The following is an 18,433-nucleotide window of genomic DNA, read 5'->3' as shown; positions in this document are numbered from 1 at the left end:
CACTTAAATAATTCTTTATTATCCCTTAAAGTTATATGAAAGTCAAATAATCTAATCTGGCGATTAGATAATATCCAAAAGGCTTAATATGTATTAGTACATCGGCTATTCGCGCAACCCGTGTGTACTGTGTATATGTAGTTGTTGCCTTTGTTGGAAGGGAGGCTGTGCGGGCGGCATTTTGTATAGAACACTCGTATCGGTTGGCTGTTAGCTTCTGTTCGCTTGTACAAATCGAAATTCATGGATGTGAATTATTCAATCTAGTGGAATTTTAACGATTGAGCGACGGCGCGCAGTGTTTTCTAAATTTTTTTACTATACATATCTTCGTGTTTTTAGTGTAAAATTTTAGGTGATAATTGTTAAAATGTCCGTAGAAGGATTGGAATACGAGAATATCGTTCAAAATGGACCTAAAAAAGTAAGTAGATTAAATATTCTTATGTTTTACTATGTCGTATTTACAAAATTAATATTTTAAAGCAAAATTCGCCGACCACGTATTTTTTTTAAATATACTAAGACTAACTTTTATACAATTTATTTATACATAATTATAATTACTATTAAACATTAATAGCCAATTACATAGCTATAATTATATAATGTATATAGCTATGTAATTATTCATTATCTAAATTTAATAAATATCTGTAAATATCGGCGCATTCTACAAAGATAGTTGAAGAGTCATTTATAAAAAAATGATAGATTTAAAAGTGTATTATGTCTTAGTCATAGTGCACGCCTAAGCCATTCAGACGTAAGGGGGGTGAAGTGGGCTATACGTCTGGGTGCAGTAGGTATATGCACCAGCCAAATACGATAATGTGATTTCTGTCTACGTTTTGTTTTGAACACTGAGAGCTTTTTGTTAGAGAGGTTAATGCCTACACTTTGATAAAGCATTCTTTAGGATTATTTTCGGAATAATTATTTCATGAGTAATGGGTTTTTCACGACAATGATATAGTGTATAAATGCCTGTTTAGAAATATGCGATTTTTTTTAAATTATTTCAAATCGTTATATTTTATATGACAATATTACTAAATATTAATTTTAATTTCTCTATTTAATTTAATCAATTTGTTATATTGTAAGTTATCGCAAATGTGCTTAATTTAATTTAACACTCACGAGGTTCATGATATAGCAAGAAAGCTAGTACATTGTAATTGCATACATGTAATTGTGCTTCTTAGAGTTTTGGGTACCTTGGTGAGGTAATATGTAAATACTTCCAATTCTTGACCTTTAAGCGTCCCAAAAACATAATAAAATCTCTCCTAACATTTATCGAAAAAAATGTTGATTATCATTATTTGAACTAGGTAACAAAATCTAATCAAACAAAATCTATCAAATTACCTATATTATTTTAAAACCCTTTTTTTGTTTACTTTCTCTCAATAATTTAATCTTAAAAAAATTTAGTTCCGTGAATACGAGAAAAATATTCCATGTGGATAAATAACTTTCGCGTTCCGACTCAGTCACCGTAGAAACGATAAAATAAATGTTTTATTACGTCTCTGTTATATAAAGTTAAATTTCAGTAGCTTTTGGCGAAAGTAACCACCGAAGCATATGGCGTTACAAATCTTAATTATTCATCTCGTATTTATTCCTTGCCACAAATGTTCTCATTCAACGAAAATATTTTGGACATCTAATTTTTTTTATTTACTAGATAGCGGAAATTTCGTAAACTGTATATGCCATCTCACTTTAACAATACTAATATATTTAATCAACCTTCAAACTCAAATTTGTATCTGTAATTTTGTAGTCACTTTCAGTCCTGTTTTGAAAAGCCTCAACCCATACGTCGACTTCCAAACAACTGTATCCTCAGTTTATCATTAGGGATATACCCATAATATTGTCAAAATTGAGTCAGCTAATTCGTAGCCGATCAACACTGAGTTCTCCTGCCATCTCGTCCATTAGCAATTTGTCAAGACTATTCGGTTCTCTCCTGGCAATATAGCCAAAGTAGCTAAGCACTTGTTAGTAAATGATAGTCGACAATCTTGATGTGATCTTTAGTTAGTTTGGAATAGATTTATTGGTTATTTTTGCTGTCTATGGTATTCGCAACATTCTCCTTCTAATTAGAATGTTAAAACAAAATCATAAATTTGAAATTCGAATTATAAGGGTGAGATTGAGATACGCATCTTGGTACGATATGACTGTTTATTAAAATCGATTTAAAACGTATCGACTACGCGCTTATCAATCTAATACTACTGTTATTAAATTTAAATTAAAAAAAAAAGGAATGAACAATTTGAAAAACCCAATTTATTTAAAGTTTGGTATACAATAAAAATATTTAAATAAGATTTAGTAGATTAATATTTTTTTAAATTTAATAATAATTATAGAAGCTCGCGTTATAGATAATTAATTGAGTCAAACATCTCACCATTAAACGAAAGCTTGGGAACTTAAATTAAACAGTTAACCAAAGCTAGAACGGTATGAAAGACAATAGGCGATCAAGATATCAAAATCCGTTACTCTCGTTCTACGATATATTCAAATAGACTTTGCTAGCTTAGAACGTATAATTTGATAAATAATGTATCGGTTTTCTGTAAACATTTCGATTAATAATATAGCTTATATTAAACATATGTACCTATAATTCAATGAAATACAGTGAGGAAATGCTGCCAGCGTTAAAGGTATATTGCAACACGGACCAAACCTGTTAAATTTGTTTTTATTAATTATAAAGTTTAATCGCAGAAGTCCTCGGTTAGTAAAGATGTCGTCTTTAAAAGACTGAAAAAAAAATATCTGAGAAACATATCCCCTTTGAGATCATTAATCCTGAGGTCACTGAACCGATTTAGCGGTTATTAGCTATGTCTATTTTTTATTTGTCTATAGAAGATTAAGTTAACATAAAACAATTACTTAATTTAAATATTGAATTATCGCCCACTACAGTTTTTGTAACATTCCTTATAGTGTGTGGAATCGTTGACGGCTTGCAATTTTTTTACATGAACGGCTGTAAACAATACGTGCCTGGTGTGGCTAACCATTGCCAATACGCTAAGAAAACTATCGCATCCATAGACAGTGTACACATACTATAAATCTGTTTAACTCTCCGTCTCTCGCGACAGATTCATAGGCGATAGACTCCTGTCAAAATCCAAAAAAAAAAACGTACGGGACGGGACTTTTAAAATATTTTTTTCTGTTTCCATGGAAACGAATTCGCGTGCTAGCAACTGAAAATATTATTTTACTTTTATACGACCTTGACAAACCATAAGGGTAAGTTTAAATCTCATTGTCCCATAATTCGTGCAAACCAGTCCTACTTGACCCGCTTCTCCCAATAAGGACAAGAAGGTCTCTTACGCAATACTGCAATACAAGATTATATGACATTTTATTTGACCACGTCTCCGGCCCAGTTTTTATTGATATCGTATAATTTGTAGTAACAAATCTATAATATTTCGTTGAACATATTAATTTTAAACCTAATACTACAATAATTATTTGTACAAAACATGAGTTAAAATCGCTTTAAGGAGCAAAAAATCAATTTTTTTTATCTTGATTTTTTACCTCTGTCACGTGCCTAATGACAGAATAATGACGTAGCGTGTCTAAATGAAATAGTTTCGCTTGTCAAATCCTAATACTATTCTGAAGTTTAATTTCGTCGGAGACAGTTTTTGAACAAAATAATATAATAAGTGTATTTGCGTAATTTAAGAATGACAATTTACACATCTTGTCATAAACCTACTGCGAAAAAGAGTTATCTATCACCTGGACAAATTTTGATAAAATATTCTTGGCAGAGTGATCGTGGTCTGGCCCTGGCAATAGGTCCACGTTTCAACGCCCATATTGTCACGTCGCGTCGCTTTTGCTGTTTAGTTCATACATATAAAAGATAAAACCAGTTTTTAATTCTGCTCCTAAAAAGTCAACAATGTTAAGACTGAAAGTGCTGAGTAAGAACTAAAATTGTGCTATCTGGGTTATTGCCAGATGTGAATATTTTTAATCCTTAAGGATTGAGTCAGACGGAAACTGTATATTTCGCAAGTCATGATGCGATTTCACTCTCTCCGGCGGAAGGTGCATTCTTTTATTTGAACGATATACGTTCTAATTTTTAAATATTTGTAAAAGCCCCAGATAAAGCTGTCTTAGACGGCAACATTTTTTGTCACAATAGACATTAGGTAGGTAGATAGGTATTTTGCTATCATCAAACATTGGAATAGCGCACGACTCATTTTAACTGTTCTTTTTTCAAAGCATTATTCACAAGAATGACAAAAGGATTTTTTGTGTCCTGCATTGGTATTTTCCCGCGCATTTGATTTTCTGTTTTGTCTGTGAAATGTATGCTAGTATTTCAATGGTGCTTTCATACTAAAAAGTAAAATTAAAAACGAGAATGGACGGTATCTGAAGTAAAACTGCATTGTATTTTTAAACGCTTTTGATCCTCAGAGAATTTCCCCATTTCCTTTTTGTACACGGAATTTTCATGGTCTCGTAGACATCAGGTAGACAATGTCAATTGTCAACACTACAAAATAATACAAATATTTTCTTACTATTCCGCGAGAAAGTCCTGCCAGCAATAGGTTTTAGGGGGTGCTCTGTCCAGTGTAAGTAATTAAATTATTTTTGTATAAGATGATTTATTTATATAAGTTTATTTCGCTTTTAATATATATTTAATTGTTGTGAATGTGATCTATACTCTTTCGCGCCATTTTTCAAATTTTCTGCAAAATGAATTTTAATTTGTGCGTGGAGATAAGATGACATTTAGCCGATACTTGTCACACTCCTTGACTGAAGTATCCTCTCGTTTGACTCATCTAAGGGAGACTTAATCCTAGCCCTTTGTACACACACTCTGCTTACTTATTTTAAGAATGGTGTAAGGGAACAAAGGATGTATGATTGCTTACGTTTCGAACTGAATACGTAAAACAAAAGCTGGTTCAAAATTTTATAAATACCGCTTTCGCCGGATTAAAAGAAGATTTCTTCTGTGGCGTTTTACGCCCAAACCTAATAACCTATCTCAATCCATTTTATCTATATGAGATAGACATCCTAATCCAAATATTGAAAACAGTGTGCCAATAACTAATCGACGGTTTGTAATAGCCATCTATCCATGGTAGGTCGGATCGGTGTATGTAGATAAATTTGTATGAAAATGTCAGTTCAACTGTGCCAATATCCTATCTTAAGATTTTAACTTACACCAGTTTTTAAAATTCTTAAAAAGCTATTTGATATGTTTTACACATAGACATGTATATTTTAATATTATTTGTACGGTTTTATTTACTTTATTTGGTTTATATTGATTATCAAATATGAGGGTAAACTCGGTAAAATGGAACGACAAAAAGCGAAGAGATTGCATTCTATCCGTCTCCAAAAATGGATTGTCTTCGTAAGGATTAGTTATTGGGATGCAGATAGGAGATCGATCGACTGTCACGGTCTGATCTCAGATTGTGGATTTATTATTGGGTTCGGCTGTTACATACCACCTGGTCACAGGTCCACCCAACAACGTTAGGAAATAATTTCCGCAACAAAAATTTGTCTTGGCTTTCCAAAAAAGAAAACATATTTTTCAAATAGAAATTGTTAATTTTCCATATTTTTCCTGATATTTCGCTCGCTATTTTAGGGCTATAAAAATCATATGGATTTTTTTAGTACCGGGCGTAGCGCTTTCGAAGGCTCTCGAATAAGGCTACGAACTTTTCAGCGTACCTATTAGTATGTCATAAAAACCTATAGAGTTGAAGTTAACATAATAATTTCTTACAATTTAAAATGTATTCTGCCCAGCTGGTGCTTATCTAAGGAACAATATGTACTTCTTTTAGGTAGGTATTGCATTTTGTACATATATCTTTACGATCAAAGTGGTTAGATAGTGACAAGTACTATATTTATTGTTGGAATTGCATTATCTGTATAACAATAATAATACCTAGAATTACGAACAATGAGTTTACAAACTGAATTGATAAACTATAAATATTTGATATAAATAAACGTTTAATTTCTTATATAGAGGACATAAGAAATTGCGGGGAATGTTATTTTGATCGCCTCTGTTGTTCATTGATCTCGGGAAATAAAATTACGTTTGTCCTAGATAGTCTATGTATTAAGAAGGCCTATATTATAACATTACAAAGCAATCAAATTAATGATAATTACGTGAAAAAATTAAAGTAAATGCTGAATATACAATGCGTTACTTATTGCCATCGGCAGCCATATTGCAAGGTCGACATTCGAGATTTAAAAATAAAGAGTGACGCACGAGGTTATTGACCCCGTTTAGGAGTTTACAGTAAGGATGCAATATCAATCAGAGCAAGTTTAAAGTAATTTGTTTAGTATAATACAGTCTTTGACTGCCACCGTGGTCAACCTACACAGTTGGTTTCGGGTCTAATTCTCGACCAATGATGTTGTGAGAATCAGTATCAAAATAAGTATTTTAAAAAATTCAACACTTTCATTTCAGGCTAGGGTATTGAACTTTAAAAAATCGTTAATATTACAGAGCTACTTTTAAACAGTATTCAAAGAAAATTATGAAAAATTATTTAAAATATAGTCTTTTTAAATTACTTATGTAACTAATTACTGAAGTAGTATTAATGTTTGGTTAAAATATCGCGCAAGATTCAATGTTGAACGTCGCACTACTTTATGTTTTAAACGTATTGGATTTGACATATTATGGAAGTAAAAGTTAGCGCTAAGTCTGGAATCGTTTCCAAGATGAGTCATGTTGGCTTATTTCCACAGCATGTAAAAAACAAACAATTATATTTAGATTGATGAAAAAGTAGCATTTCTAAATTGTAAAGCCCAAGATAATTTAATTAAAAACCAATAAAAATATACCATCAATCATTGCCATATCGGGGGATCTTGTCTATAATCTTAATAGTTCTACATTGTTAACATGAGGTAAAAGTAGAATACTTGTCTAGCTTAAATAAGACGAAGGTTTTTTAGTCTAGTCTATTATCCATGGTGCCACATGGCCTACCAATCGATTCAAGGGTATTTAAAAATGCAATATAGAAATAATTTTGTAGCTGTTCTCATACCAAAGCATATAGTTTCGTCGGTGTCTCCTTTATTAGAACGAGCTGCAACGAACTGCGAAATATTATTTACTCTACGTACTCTTATAATATTCGCGATATAGCTTCTACAGACATGGAAAATGTCTTTGGTAATTATTTATTTCTTTCTTTCTTTATTCAGAAGATTCACAGCACAATACAGAAATAGATAATATATAACATTGTGGGCCAATTACAAATCTTCACAAATAGTTTTTTTTTTTATAACAAGAAGGTAAACATTCCAAACGTTTTTAATGTAAAACAAAAAAGAAAAAAAAACTGAATTTAATTAGTTGACAATGAAAGGTTATCAATGCATTTCATTCATTATGGTCGAAATAATTTTGTGTCAAAACTTTGCTTGCCGTCACCACACTCTCCTCCCCCGTCTTATCTGGCTCTATTAAAAAAAGTACTAATACCATTTAAATAGTGCCAAAAATCTATATTACTTATCGAAAACCTATAATACCTGCCAACATTCAACAGACATCAACAGTAGTAATCTGGGCTCGAAGAAGTGGATAACAAAAACATTTATTCCTATTTATTATATAACAAACGGTATATGTTTGCTAAAACAGTTTCACAGAAAAATAATAATTATATACAAACATGACAACAGACAGTAGCGAAGATAAGTAGACAATGCAATGTTGGCAGTGATCTAGAAATTATTTTGAGACTCAAAAAGGTAGATGTAGAACTGTTTCTTTATTCTAAAAGTAGAAACATGGCTAAATACACTTGGGTGGGTATAATATACTTGGGTTCCCCTCGTAAAATACATTCTTACGCGTCATGCTGGCGGAAGTACTTTCACATACAAAGAAATCTTTGTTTATTGAGATGTATATTGTAATGATGCTGGTAAATGTACATGAATGATATGTGATACATAAAAACGAAGATAAATATGTCAAAATTTATTTATTAATTGCTTTGGAGAATATTAATTTATTGCAAATAAGTTAAGCGGACTATTTATTTGTTGCCAGTTTTAAATATAATTTATTATTTACTTTTACCACATTTCTCGCGACTTCTAAATCTGACCTAAAACAGACTAGATTTAATGTGCACACAAATATAAATGCTGTTTCGACAAATGCTGTTATTTTGACGTTACAACATCCAAATATATTTCGCATTCATAATTCCAGCAGAGAACGCTTAAATTGAAACTAAATGTAAAGGATAAATCTAAGTTTATCCTCTTTGGAGGTTTACGGGAAATTAATGAAACCTACGTCATTATATAAACCAAGTTTAGTAGAAGCAGGATAACTTGATTTGTGTCCTTGAAATTTTTGTTCACAAGCCAATATAGACTAAATAATTTGTCCCCCATGCGACACACAGAACCTAATTGTATTAATAAAGGTTAAGAACCGAAAAGCCATTATAAAATGAAATGGAAAGCTCGAAGGCGTAATCTCAACGATGCGTTTCCTCTTCGAATATAACGCGTTGTTTAGTCATATATAATTCGGGTTAATTCCCACAATTTCCTGTTTTGCTCTGCCATGTGACGTCATTATCTATAAGCTCTGGTTCCAGTAAACATCGTTTTAATAGAATTGCTATGGCAACAAAAGTACATGGTTTGAATGATAGTTAAAATAATCAGTAATCATTGACTAACAATAAAGGGCCAATCTCGTTTCATAAAACATTCAAAGATAAACCTAGATTTGCATTAAAACTACTTTAAAAAACGAAACATTTCATTTTGCTGTCAACTCGGTGTCATGGACACAACATTACAATAAAAAAATATGAAATCATAAAATGGGTTCAATGGAGGACCTCCAGATCGATTTGGACAAACTTTCAAACAATCAAAATCATATCTTTAGTAAATTCGACGTTTTGACCCACAACGTCGATGATATTAAACGGGTCATTTCACAAATTTCTGAGAAACTACAAGTATTAGAAGAGGCAGTGGCTGACAGAAGAAAATTAAAGAATGATATGATATATATGAAAAATAGAATAGATGAGCTTTTCGCGATTGTTAAGGAGGGGAAAGAAGACGTGTCTGTGAAGAGTGAGGATGTACGGGATGTGGAGTCTTGCCACTCTGGATTTTCCTGCACGTCTAGGGTAAATATAGTATTTTACATGTAGCAACACTGTATTAATTCCATAACTTACCGGCTAAACTAAGTAAGATTTTTTTACCGTTGTTGACACATGAAATACTGATAAACAGTAAGTAACGGACAGATTCAAATTATTATGCAAGAACTTTGAAACTGTACGGGTATAAAAAATATAAATTTGAAATTAAGAAATATGAAAGAATTCCCAACATTAGACATATATGAAAAGTTTAACATGCTTTATACCTCAATTGACCTTGGTTTGGACGTGCTAAAATCTCAGCAGTTTTACAGGTTTAAAACAAAATTTCAGAAATTGTTAAAGGTGTTGCACATTGTAGGTCTTGCTTATACAGAATTACTATCTTTAAGAATATGGTAAAAGTTTTTTTTTTACTTCAGTCATAGTTGAATTCAATATGGTCAGATGCTGCGTGGTTGGGGATATGCGAATGTATTTTTTGACGAAAAAGAAACAACGTGTGCGCATCAAATGCCTCCTAAGTAATTAACCTAGAACTAACAACTAGCATGTAGATTTTTTTAATGTCACGTCGAAACCTAGCTAGAACGGGTAGTTGAGTTGGAAGAATAACTATTTATTAATTATTTATCATTGCAAGCCGAGCGTCCTAAACATTAATTGAACCAAATCTAGTAATCTAGTAGATAAAAGGGCCTGGGACTAGTGCTATACAGACTAATTTTAAGATTCTAATTAATTTGCGATATTTGTTTTCAAATAAGTGTCGTTTGATGATTCGCTTTGTTTTTTAACAAATACTAAATATATAAATACAAAAACTTTTGAGTACCGAATTTTTTACTATGTCTTTTTTGCCGATGAGTAGGGATGTCTACAGATTGTATCTCATATTCCATAACAAACAAATTATTGTAATGAACATTATTTATGCGCGTGTAAACTTTCACATAAACCGTGCGTTCGTTAAATTATTTTTATGTATACGCAGTGGCTCGCGTTGCTGATGTCATAAATATTTCTTGACGCATGTTGCGGTGTTTCTAAGGAAATTGATCTATTACGAAATTACCTTCTCTACATATATTTTATTGATGGATAATTTATATCATACAGCGTATTATACAACCTTAATGTCGACTTAAGTTGGATATATTTTTATTCCAATAGATTGATTCTTATTGAGTCACATTCTTCTTCAGTAGCACTCACTTTCTGACGGTTGTTAGTGACGCCGCACAACTTCCTTGTCTCTGGCAAGCTCTCCTCCTGGGTGATGGTAAGACCTGTAAGGGTAACTTAATCGGTCCAACGAGTAGAGGAGTCAGTCTACTGCTAGTCGCGATGCGTTATTGATCTCTGCACACTCTCAAAATTTGATGGTGACAAAGTGTCGAAAGACCATTTTTATCGACACGTTTGTGATCTTAGCGATGATTGGGTCACATATATCTAGCTAAAGTAAGACTAATGAGTATTTTACATGTAAGTTTTCGAAAAAAAGCTATAATCAAAATACCATTCGCTTTTGCTACAAGTAGTAGTTTCTTAGAACATCATTTGTCAGCAGACAACGGTGCTTTCCATAGAAAATTCTTCTTGGAAGTAGTTAGGCTTACTATTTTGCATATATAAACCTGGTGTAAAAGTGGCATGAATTGTTTAATATTTGAAATATATCCTTTATAGAAGTTTCAGCTCTTCAAACCCGTTGAAATTATTCATGAATCTTGATCAACAGGACTTCATTTAAATCATTGTCAGTATGTGTGTATGTTAGTTTTCGCATCAATCTCTCCCATTATGCTTATGTAGTAACCAAAATTTTATAAAGTTGTCTATAAAGTTTAATCAAATGCTTATCACAGTACAAATATGCTAGAATCTGTTTAGCGGATCAAGAAAAATGTTCACGCAGGGGAAAAAACATAATTCCCCTTTTCCTGCACGGGTTAATGTGATAGATGAGAACCGTGTCTTGTTATTACAGTAATGAGTAATGGTGGATAATTAGCTGGGTCTAATTAGTGGCGCCGACATGAGCACACAGTGAAAGGTGTCCGAACTATTCGTAGGTATTCCATGGTCTAAAAGAAGCTGGTTAACTTATGTGTGGTGTTGAACCCGCTCATGGACATTAGTGCTGCGATGGTGACGAGTGGTTTCTGCTTCAGGCCTAGTCGTAGCCACAGTTTGGAAAGATCACATAGTGATTGGACATGGATAAACATGTCCCCTATTACAACTTGGTGAATTTTCCGCACGGTTCTGCTAATAATTGCAATCCGGACGTAAAACAGCCTGCGTAAGCTTCCATATCGTTCTAATTTGTTAGGGAATTAATTTGGCAATTTAACTTTTACTTCTTTAAATATTAATTAACTATATATAGCCGAAACCTAAACTTATTTCTTATCCTGCCTGTAATGTATTGGATGTTTTTTAAGGTGCACAATTCATTATGATTTCCAGTATACCTATCTGTGTTAATACGTAAATTTTAACATAACGCTATCAAAATAGTCTAGACATTTATAACTAAAAATAAACAGAAAATGTCACCACTGGACCTGGTAGGTGGCAGTTTTAGCCGGATATTAAAATGTAAAGTCAATTCGCGAGGTGACTTCAATTTCTCTCATCCGGGAAATAAAGTCAAAGGCTATATGAAATTCGATTTCGAATTAGAGGTATATTTAATAAGTAGCTATTTGAAATATTTTGTTTAGTTAGTCCGGCAACGTACTCGCGAGCCCTCTGGAATTGAGTGTCCATGGGCGGTATAATTAAGCATCGTGTGAGACTCATGCCCGTTTTTGCCCTGTTCTATATTTTTTTTTAATGCTTAAAAATGGTAAATTAAATTTAAATATTTAAAAATGGAACGCATTTTGCCGACGTTGAATCCACACTATGCACAAGCAAAGGTGTAAAAAAAGGTCACTCACTCTAGGAATTAATTAAAGTATGAAAAATCTTAACACGTTTTTGAAATGACTTTTTGTTAGTCCTTGGGCGAACTTTTTAAACTCGTCTGTTGAGTCGTAACTGTCCATATTTAGCTCAGTTACTAAGAGCAACGCGTGCCCTCACGTAGTCTTATAAATAGACCATTTATGGATTCGTTTTACTACTAATAAAGCTACCTATAAAGTATCGATAACTGGAATTACTGTAATATGTTACTAATACCAAAGGTCTTGGTTCCCATATTCAGATTCCCTTTGTTTGTTATAGAGCTGAATAATGAAGGTTTGAATGAATAGTAAAAAAATTGTAGTTGATTCAAAGATTGACTAAATGTCCAATCCAACCATTTTTAATCTTAGACTGTAACAAGAGAACGCGAGCTGTGGGTATATTCAGAAACGTGACCTAGCTCTAAGTCTTATTTCCGTACGTCAAAAATGTACTGGAATTTGCCGTACGAACTAAATTTAGTATGTAGTCATTTTACAATTACACTAGTAATAATAATACCCTGAATGAGTCTTAGGCTCAGATTGCATTGCCGTTTCTTTGATTATTTTTTTCATAGACAAGAACGTGGTCATCCTTCTGTCTAACAGATGTCATCGATTTCTGGGTTTAAACTTGCCGATTTTCTCACGATATTTGCCCTAACCGTAGGAGCAAGTGCTTATTCCGCACAAAGAAAGAAAATTATATTGGTGCACACATACAACCGTGATTCGAACCCACGGTCTCAGGTATGACCGTAGGAGCACACTTGGACACCAGGCTGATCTTTCGGTATCTGAATTAAATCCTACCAAATTTACATGCACACAAATTATCACCAGAGTATCATATGTATTTCTAATGTTCATTCCTGTTATCCCCCTTTTAAATATATTTAAAAAATTCATGGTAAGTGAAAATTTGCAAATGGAACAATTCTATTAGTATCATATAATAAGAATCTAACTTGCATGCTCTATACTTAGTCCAAACAAAATATTTTTGTTTTAATTGCGATTATTTTACAGGTTGCCATGACAACGGGTATAGATCGCGACACGATACGGTCTGCCTATGACGACGTGCGATCAGACGGTTCACCTACTGAATGGTAAGACTATAATATTTATATACAGTTGACATATACTATCCCACTGATATGGAAACTACAAATTATGGATATTTAACTATCTATATTAAGATATTTATCAACTTGGATAATATTTTAATCGAGCATTTTTAAATTGTGTCATTAAATTTTTTATAAACTTAATGACACAAATATTAATAGTTTATAAATATATTTATTATAAATATATAAATAATTTATAAATTTTAAAGTGCCTTAATACTCATAATCCAATTTCGATAACTAATCTCGATTGAGCACGATAAGCAAGCGGGCAAATGTCATGGAAAACTTATTCGAAAAAATTCTTTGGAAAACCTTCGCCTCCATTTCTCTTTGTTTAGTCATTCTTACAATCATAAACTCATAGTTTTAATATAATTAGTAACTTTTATTTAGTATATGAGAATTAAGAAGAACTGTGCACTTCAGATTTCAAGTCCGACTTATTAATTCGACAGCATATTCCCATGTAATGATTTATACTTATCGTAGCTGGGTTTGGAATTTAAAACATCCCAGGATCTATGTAAGTGCAATTCAGGTTTCAATCATTCAATACAAACAAGCATTTCATGAAAATTAATGAGAGGATCAACGCGTTTACTAACAGACCGTCCTACTGACTGAGATTGTTTGAAAACGCAGTGTGTCCTTATCTTGTATTACCTAAAAATTGTCCCTTCAGTAGCTTGACATTTAAATAAAGCAGGCAAACCGATGCCCAAAATTCATATTATGTATACATAGCATTATGTTTTTATTATATAGGTATTAGCTATAAAGAAATTACTTTATTACAGGGCAGTTTTTAAATTTGAAGGAGCGCGGATAGTGTGTTCAGCGAGGGGCAGCGACTTCACAGAGTTCCGGACACAGTTCTCAGATGATGAAAGAGCTTTCGGTTACCTCAGGTAAAATTGAATCAATTTTATCTATCTATCTATTAATTATGATAGATATTTTATGTTGGGATTTTCTGGTAAACTATTAATATGTTCAAATTGATAGTCTTATACTCAACAGTACTTTAATCATAAAGTTGTGTTATGTAGAATTTATAATCTAAATCATTTGACTTATATGTCCTAAATGGTCCAGACAAGATGCCCACAACACAGGGAATAGTGCACATTCTCTTAACTATACATCATTTTTATTATGTGTACCTAATAAAGTTTATTTTCCTTTTTCTTTCATGTTAATAGAAATATTTAAAGATTAGATTAAATCTATTATTACCACCTACTGTTATAATACACATAGATAATAGACCATAGGGTGTAATTAAGATACAATATTGCACTAATAGGTAAAATCACTGCAGGTTGCAAATGGGAGATGAAATGTCGAAACGCAAGAAATTTATGTTTGTCACGTGGGTTGGTCCTAACGTTTCGGTGATAAATCGAGCAAAGATGTCCACTGATAAAGCCATCATCAAAGATATCATTTCTGTAAGTATTCTGGTTAATACAAGTGTTTTACTATAAACACTTGTATTTTAAATGTATGACGGACAATAAAAAGGCTGTGCAGCAGCCATCTATTTTATTAAAATCGGTAATGAATCTGTTATTTTTACTTTGAGTTAATGCTGAGTGGCTTTACATAGTCTCAACACTGAGGTCGTACATTCGATCTCCGGCTGTGCACCAATGGACTTTCTTGTTATGTGTGCATTTTACATTTGCTTGAAGATGTATGTAAATGCAAAGACAGTATTTGCTATAAAAGTTTTAACATTATTTAATTGAAAGAACATATGGATGAAAATCCTAAATATACTTTGCCTTTTTACTTCTAAGTATTGAAGCTACTGTATACTGGCTTACTTAAAAATAAAACATGAGATTTTATGAAATTTATTCAAAGTGAAATGTAATCAAACAAAATAATTTTTGAACTAAAACAATACCTATTATATCCTGTAATCCATATTACATCAATCAAAAAATAGTATGAACCAACTATTAAGTGACTTATATATGCAATTAAATAGTTAAACAGAAGTTTTTATTGTAGAAGTAATAATAACCATCCAGTCTTTTTAAATGAAATCATATAAATATTTTCTTACATTAAAGCCAACAGTTTGGGCTACTGCTGATATAAAATCATAGCCCACAATACATTTATACTTGGAAGAATCCAGATCCACCTCTTTATTTCCAGCAATGAGCTTTAATTCAACAAGTGTTGCAATTTGAGCCAATAAGTTACTTGTTAAACCAATTTTTTCCTCTAAAATTGCATAAAATATTGCTAAAAGGCGATCAAGATTAAAGACTTTTGGACCAAGCTGTGTGTTGAGCTTTTCAGTTATTTTTGCTTTTGCTCGCACTTGTTGAAGCCTTTTCCTTTGTTTTCCATGATTTTTCATAAATAATCGCTTGTCTTCTTTTGGTGGATTATAGCTAGCTAAATAAGCTGCAATAAGTAAAAATTTGGCATAATATGGTAATTCAAAACTTTGAGCAAATGTCTTAGTAGATAAGAGTTGTAAGGTATTTTCAAAATCACAATTAGGTTGAATATCATTCTCTTTATCATTTGTTATTTCTGTTGTGTTCTGTGTACTTATTCTTAAATATAACATTTCTAGGCTTGTTTTTAATATTGGAGCAATATTACGCCAAAGTTTTGATAGATCACTCGCATTTATTTCTTTCTTTATGATTGGCTCACAATATTTAACAAAATTTACTTTCGCCATGTGTTGCAGCTCGATCAGATCACGACACGGTCTGAAGAACACGCTTAAGAATGCATTAAGAAAGTTTTCAAATAACTCTGGCTTTTCAAGTTCTTGATTGATGTCACTGTCTATTTCATAATTATGTTTCAGATAGTAAACAAAAGCGTCATGTTGTAGAAGAATTATTTTTAATAGTTCTTCTTTAGTGTAGTTTGGAAAATATAATTGTATTGGTTCCCTGACACCCATTTTAAAGTAAAAGTTATCGTAAACAAGTTGACTTATGAAAATAGTACAAATATTAAGACTACACAATTCACGCAGTCTGAGGAAAGCGGATATTATACTATGGTCCATACATCTTAATCTTTCTGCTCTGTCAAATACTAAAACGATTGGATCGTATTTGATTATATCGGATAAACGGTTTAGATTATTAATTAAATCTGATAAAGTATCACACTTTGTGCCTTGATCTCCATGTATTTTTAGAATTTCTTCAAACATAATTTTTGCGGAATAACATTCAATGCAGTCAATTAAAACGTATTTTAAATTCAAATAGTCTAATACTGTATTTACACAGACAGTTTTGCCGGTAGCTAAACTTCCACTAAGGAATATCGAGCACGGTAAAGTTTCTCCATGATCGCCTAAAAGTTCAACTAAATCGTTTAGTTGACTTTCTCTACAAGGCACTATATTGTATAATTCTTCCATATTTTCACAAGAACATAGTAATAAATTAGAAACTATCTTCTCAATTACTGCTAATTGTTCCCAACTGTTGACTGTTGAGACTTGAGTCTTGACTCTTGAGTTGACAGGCACTTGACAGTTGGTTTAAAGTTTCAATTGTAGTATTTACTACAGACTACGAATAGTGCAATCAATTTACAAAATAAATTTTACTAGGCTAACAAACAGCTTATGTGCCGTATAGGTTTTACTGTTTCGATTTGGTTATCGCAAAACTGAAGATAAACGAACCTGCGCTGTATTTTGAGCAACTAACATGAATTTCTTAAGCAGCAATTGTAGAATTAACTTCAGAACAAACTTGATAAAAATATTTTATGCATAGATTACGAGAGAGATTCTCGGCCAGCGTATATATTGTTTTTTGATCCTTTCAAAGCAAACATTATTTCACAAATATATAAGGACCTAAAAGTATTAGGTATTATTATTTCGTAACTGCTTTATTACTTGCTGACAAAAGAAAAAGGGGGATTTGGGGGATAAATTTGACTGGAACATCCGTAATATTATTATTTGTCTCCAAGCCATTGATATTCCTGACATTTTAAAAACTTATACTTAAACATTAAATGCGTTCTCGTTTAGTTTTAACAATAAAATTACATAAAAATAATTTTATTCCAGAATTTCGCTGTAGAGCTGCAATTGGAAAGCCAGGCTGAAATAGACATCGATCAATTTAAAGAGGCCTTGAACAGAGCTGGTGGTGCTAACTATGGCACCGGTGTCAGGGATTTATGAACGAAATAAATCCATTTAGACTTACCACAATCGCATGACTGAATTTGAATAAATATACACTTTTTGTAATTTCTATACTGTATTATGAACTTGCATAAACTTAGGTTTCGGTAATATATAATTAAAAAACAAAGTTAATATAATAAAAGTCGATAGACATTTTGAGGTTTTTAATACATTCATCTCTACATACTATTCAAACCAAAACTGTAGATGTGAATTATTTGAAGTAATGTTTGTAAATTTTTTAATGAAATTAGTTATTCATAACAGTGTTTCAGTTTATAACAAAGGCGATTATTTTTTATTTATATGAACATATACTAATATAAAATGTAACCAAATCTGGTATAATATTTCTTGTATTAAATTTTACTGCCAAAAACTATGTATTTGCCATTTTGCAAGGGAATAATGAATGCATTTATATTTATCTTTGTTAGTCAAAATTTTTAACAATGATTAACTATGTAATGCTTTTTATATGCATAGGCTACAATAACTCCGTTTTTTATTGAATTGACTGGCAAATAAAAATAAGTAAATGAAAAAAATCTTTTATTTTTTTATCTTAAGTTTTATTTCCTCATATAGCAATAAAGTAAACATATTATATGCAGAATCAAAGAGTATTGTTTAGTATTTTCAGCAAAGCTGCATAGCTCATTTAATTTCCAGTTTTGTGTAAAAAAAACATTTAAAAAAATACCTACGTGGTTGCTATATAATATTTAAAACTTCACTGCTAATGCGAGACAACGCGCGCAGAAAAACTTTGTTGAAGATTACAATAGTATTATTTAATGTTCCATATTCCATACTTGGGCTTGGACAACTTGTGCCATCTAAAATGTATTATAACAA

General features: G+C 31.8%; 2 protein-coding genes across 3 annotated transcripts; one reads left to right on the top strand and one right to left on the bottom strand.

Moving 5' to 3' along the window:
- Positions 1 to 119: 119 nt before the first annotated feature.
- On the top strand, positions 120 to 18,126 carry LOC110996341 (coactosin-like protein). 2 transcript variants are annotated; one of them, XM_022263962.2, is made up of 5 exons: positions 120 to 424; positions 13,268 to 13,350; positions 14,172 to 14,282; positions 14,696 to 14,825; positions 17,453 to 18,125. In XM_022263962.2, exons 1-5 carry the CDS (start codon positions 371 to 373, stop codon positions 17,567 to 17,569), a joined length of 495 nt encoding a protein of 164 aa, XP_022119654.1. In that variant the 5' UTR covers positions 120 to 370; the 3' UTR covers positions 17,570 to 18,125. The 2 variants fall into 2 exon arrangements, with proteins under 2 accessions (XP_022119654.1, XP_045484217.1); XM_045628261.1 differs by lacking the exon at positions 120 to 424 and adding an exon at positions 8,964 to 9,296 and having other exon boundaries at positions 17,453 to 18,126.
- LOC110996340 (origin recognition complex subunit 5) lies at positions 14,866 to 16,874 on the bottom strand. The gene has a single exon (XM_022263961.2). The coding sequence runs from the start codon at positions 16,784 to 16,786 to the stop codon at positions 15,419 to 15,421; it is 1,368 nt and encodes a 455-aa protein (XP_022119653.2). The 5' UTR covers positions 16,787 to 16,874; the 3' UTR covers positions 14,866 to 15,418.
- Positions 18,127 to 18,433: the final 307 nt, after the last annotated feature.

The sequence above is a fragment of the Pieris rapae genome, chromosome 5 (genome assembly GCF_905147795.1).
Source record: "Pieris rapae chromosome 5, ilPieRapa1.1, whole genome shotgun sequence".
Classification (NCBI taxonomy): Eukaryota; Metazoa; Arthropoda; class Insecta; order Lepidoptera; family Pieridae; genus Pieris; species Pieris rapae.
This window is presented reverse-complemented; position numbering and strand designations above follow the sequence as displayed.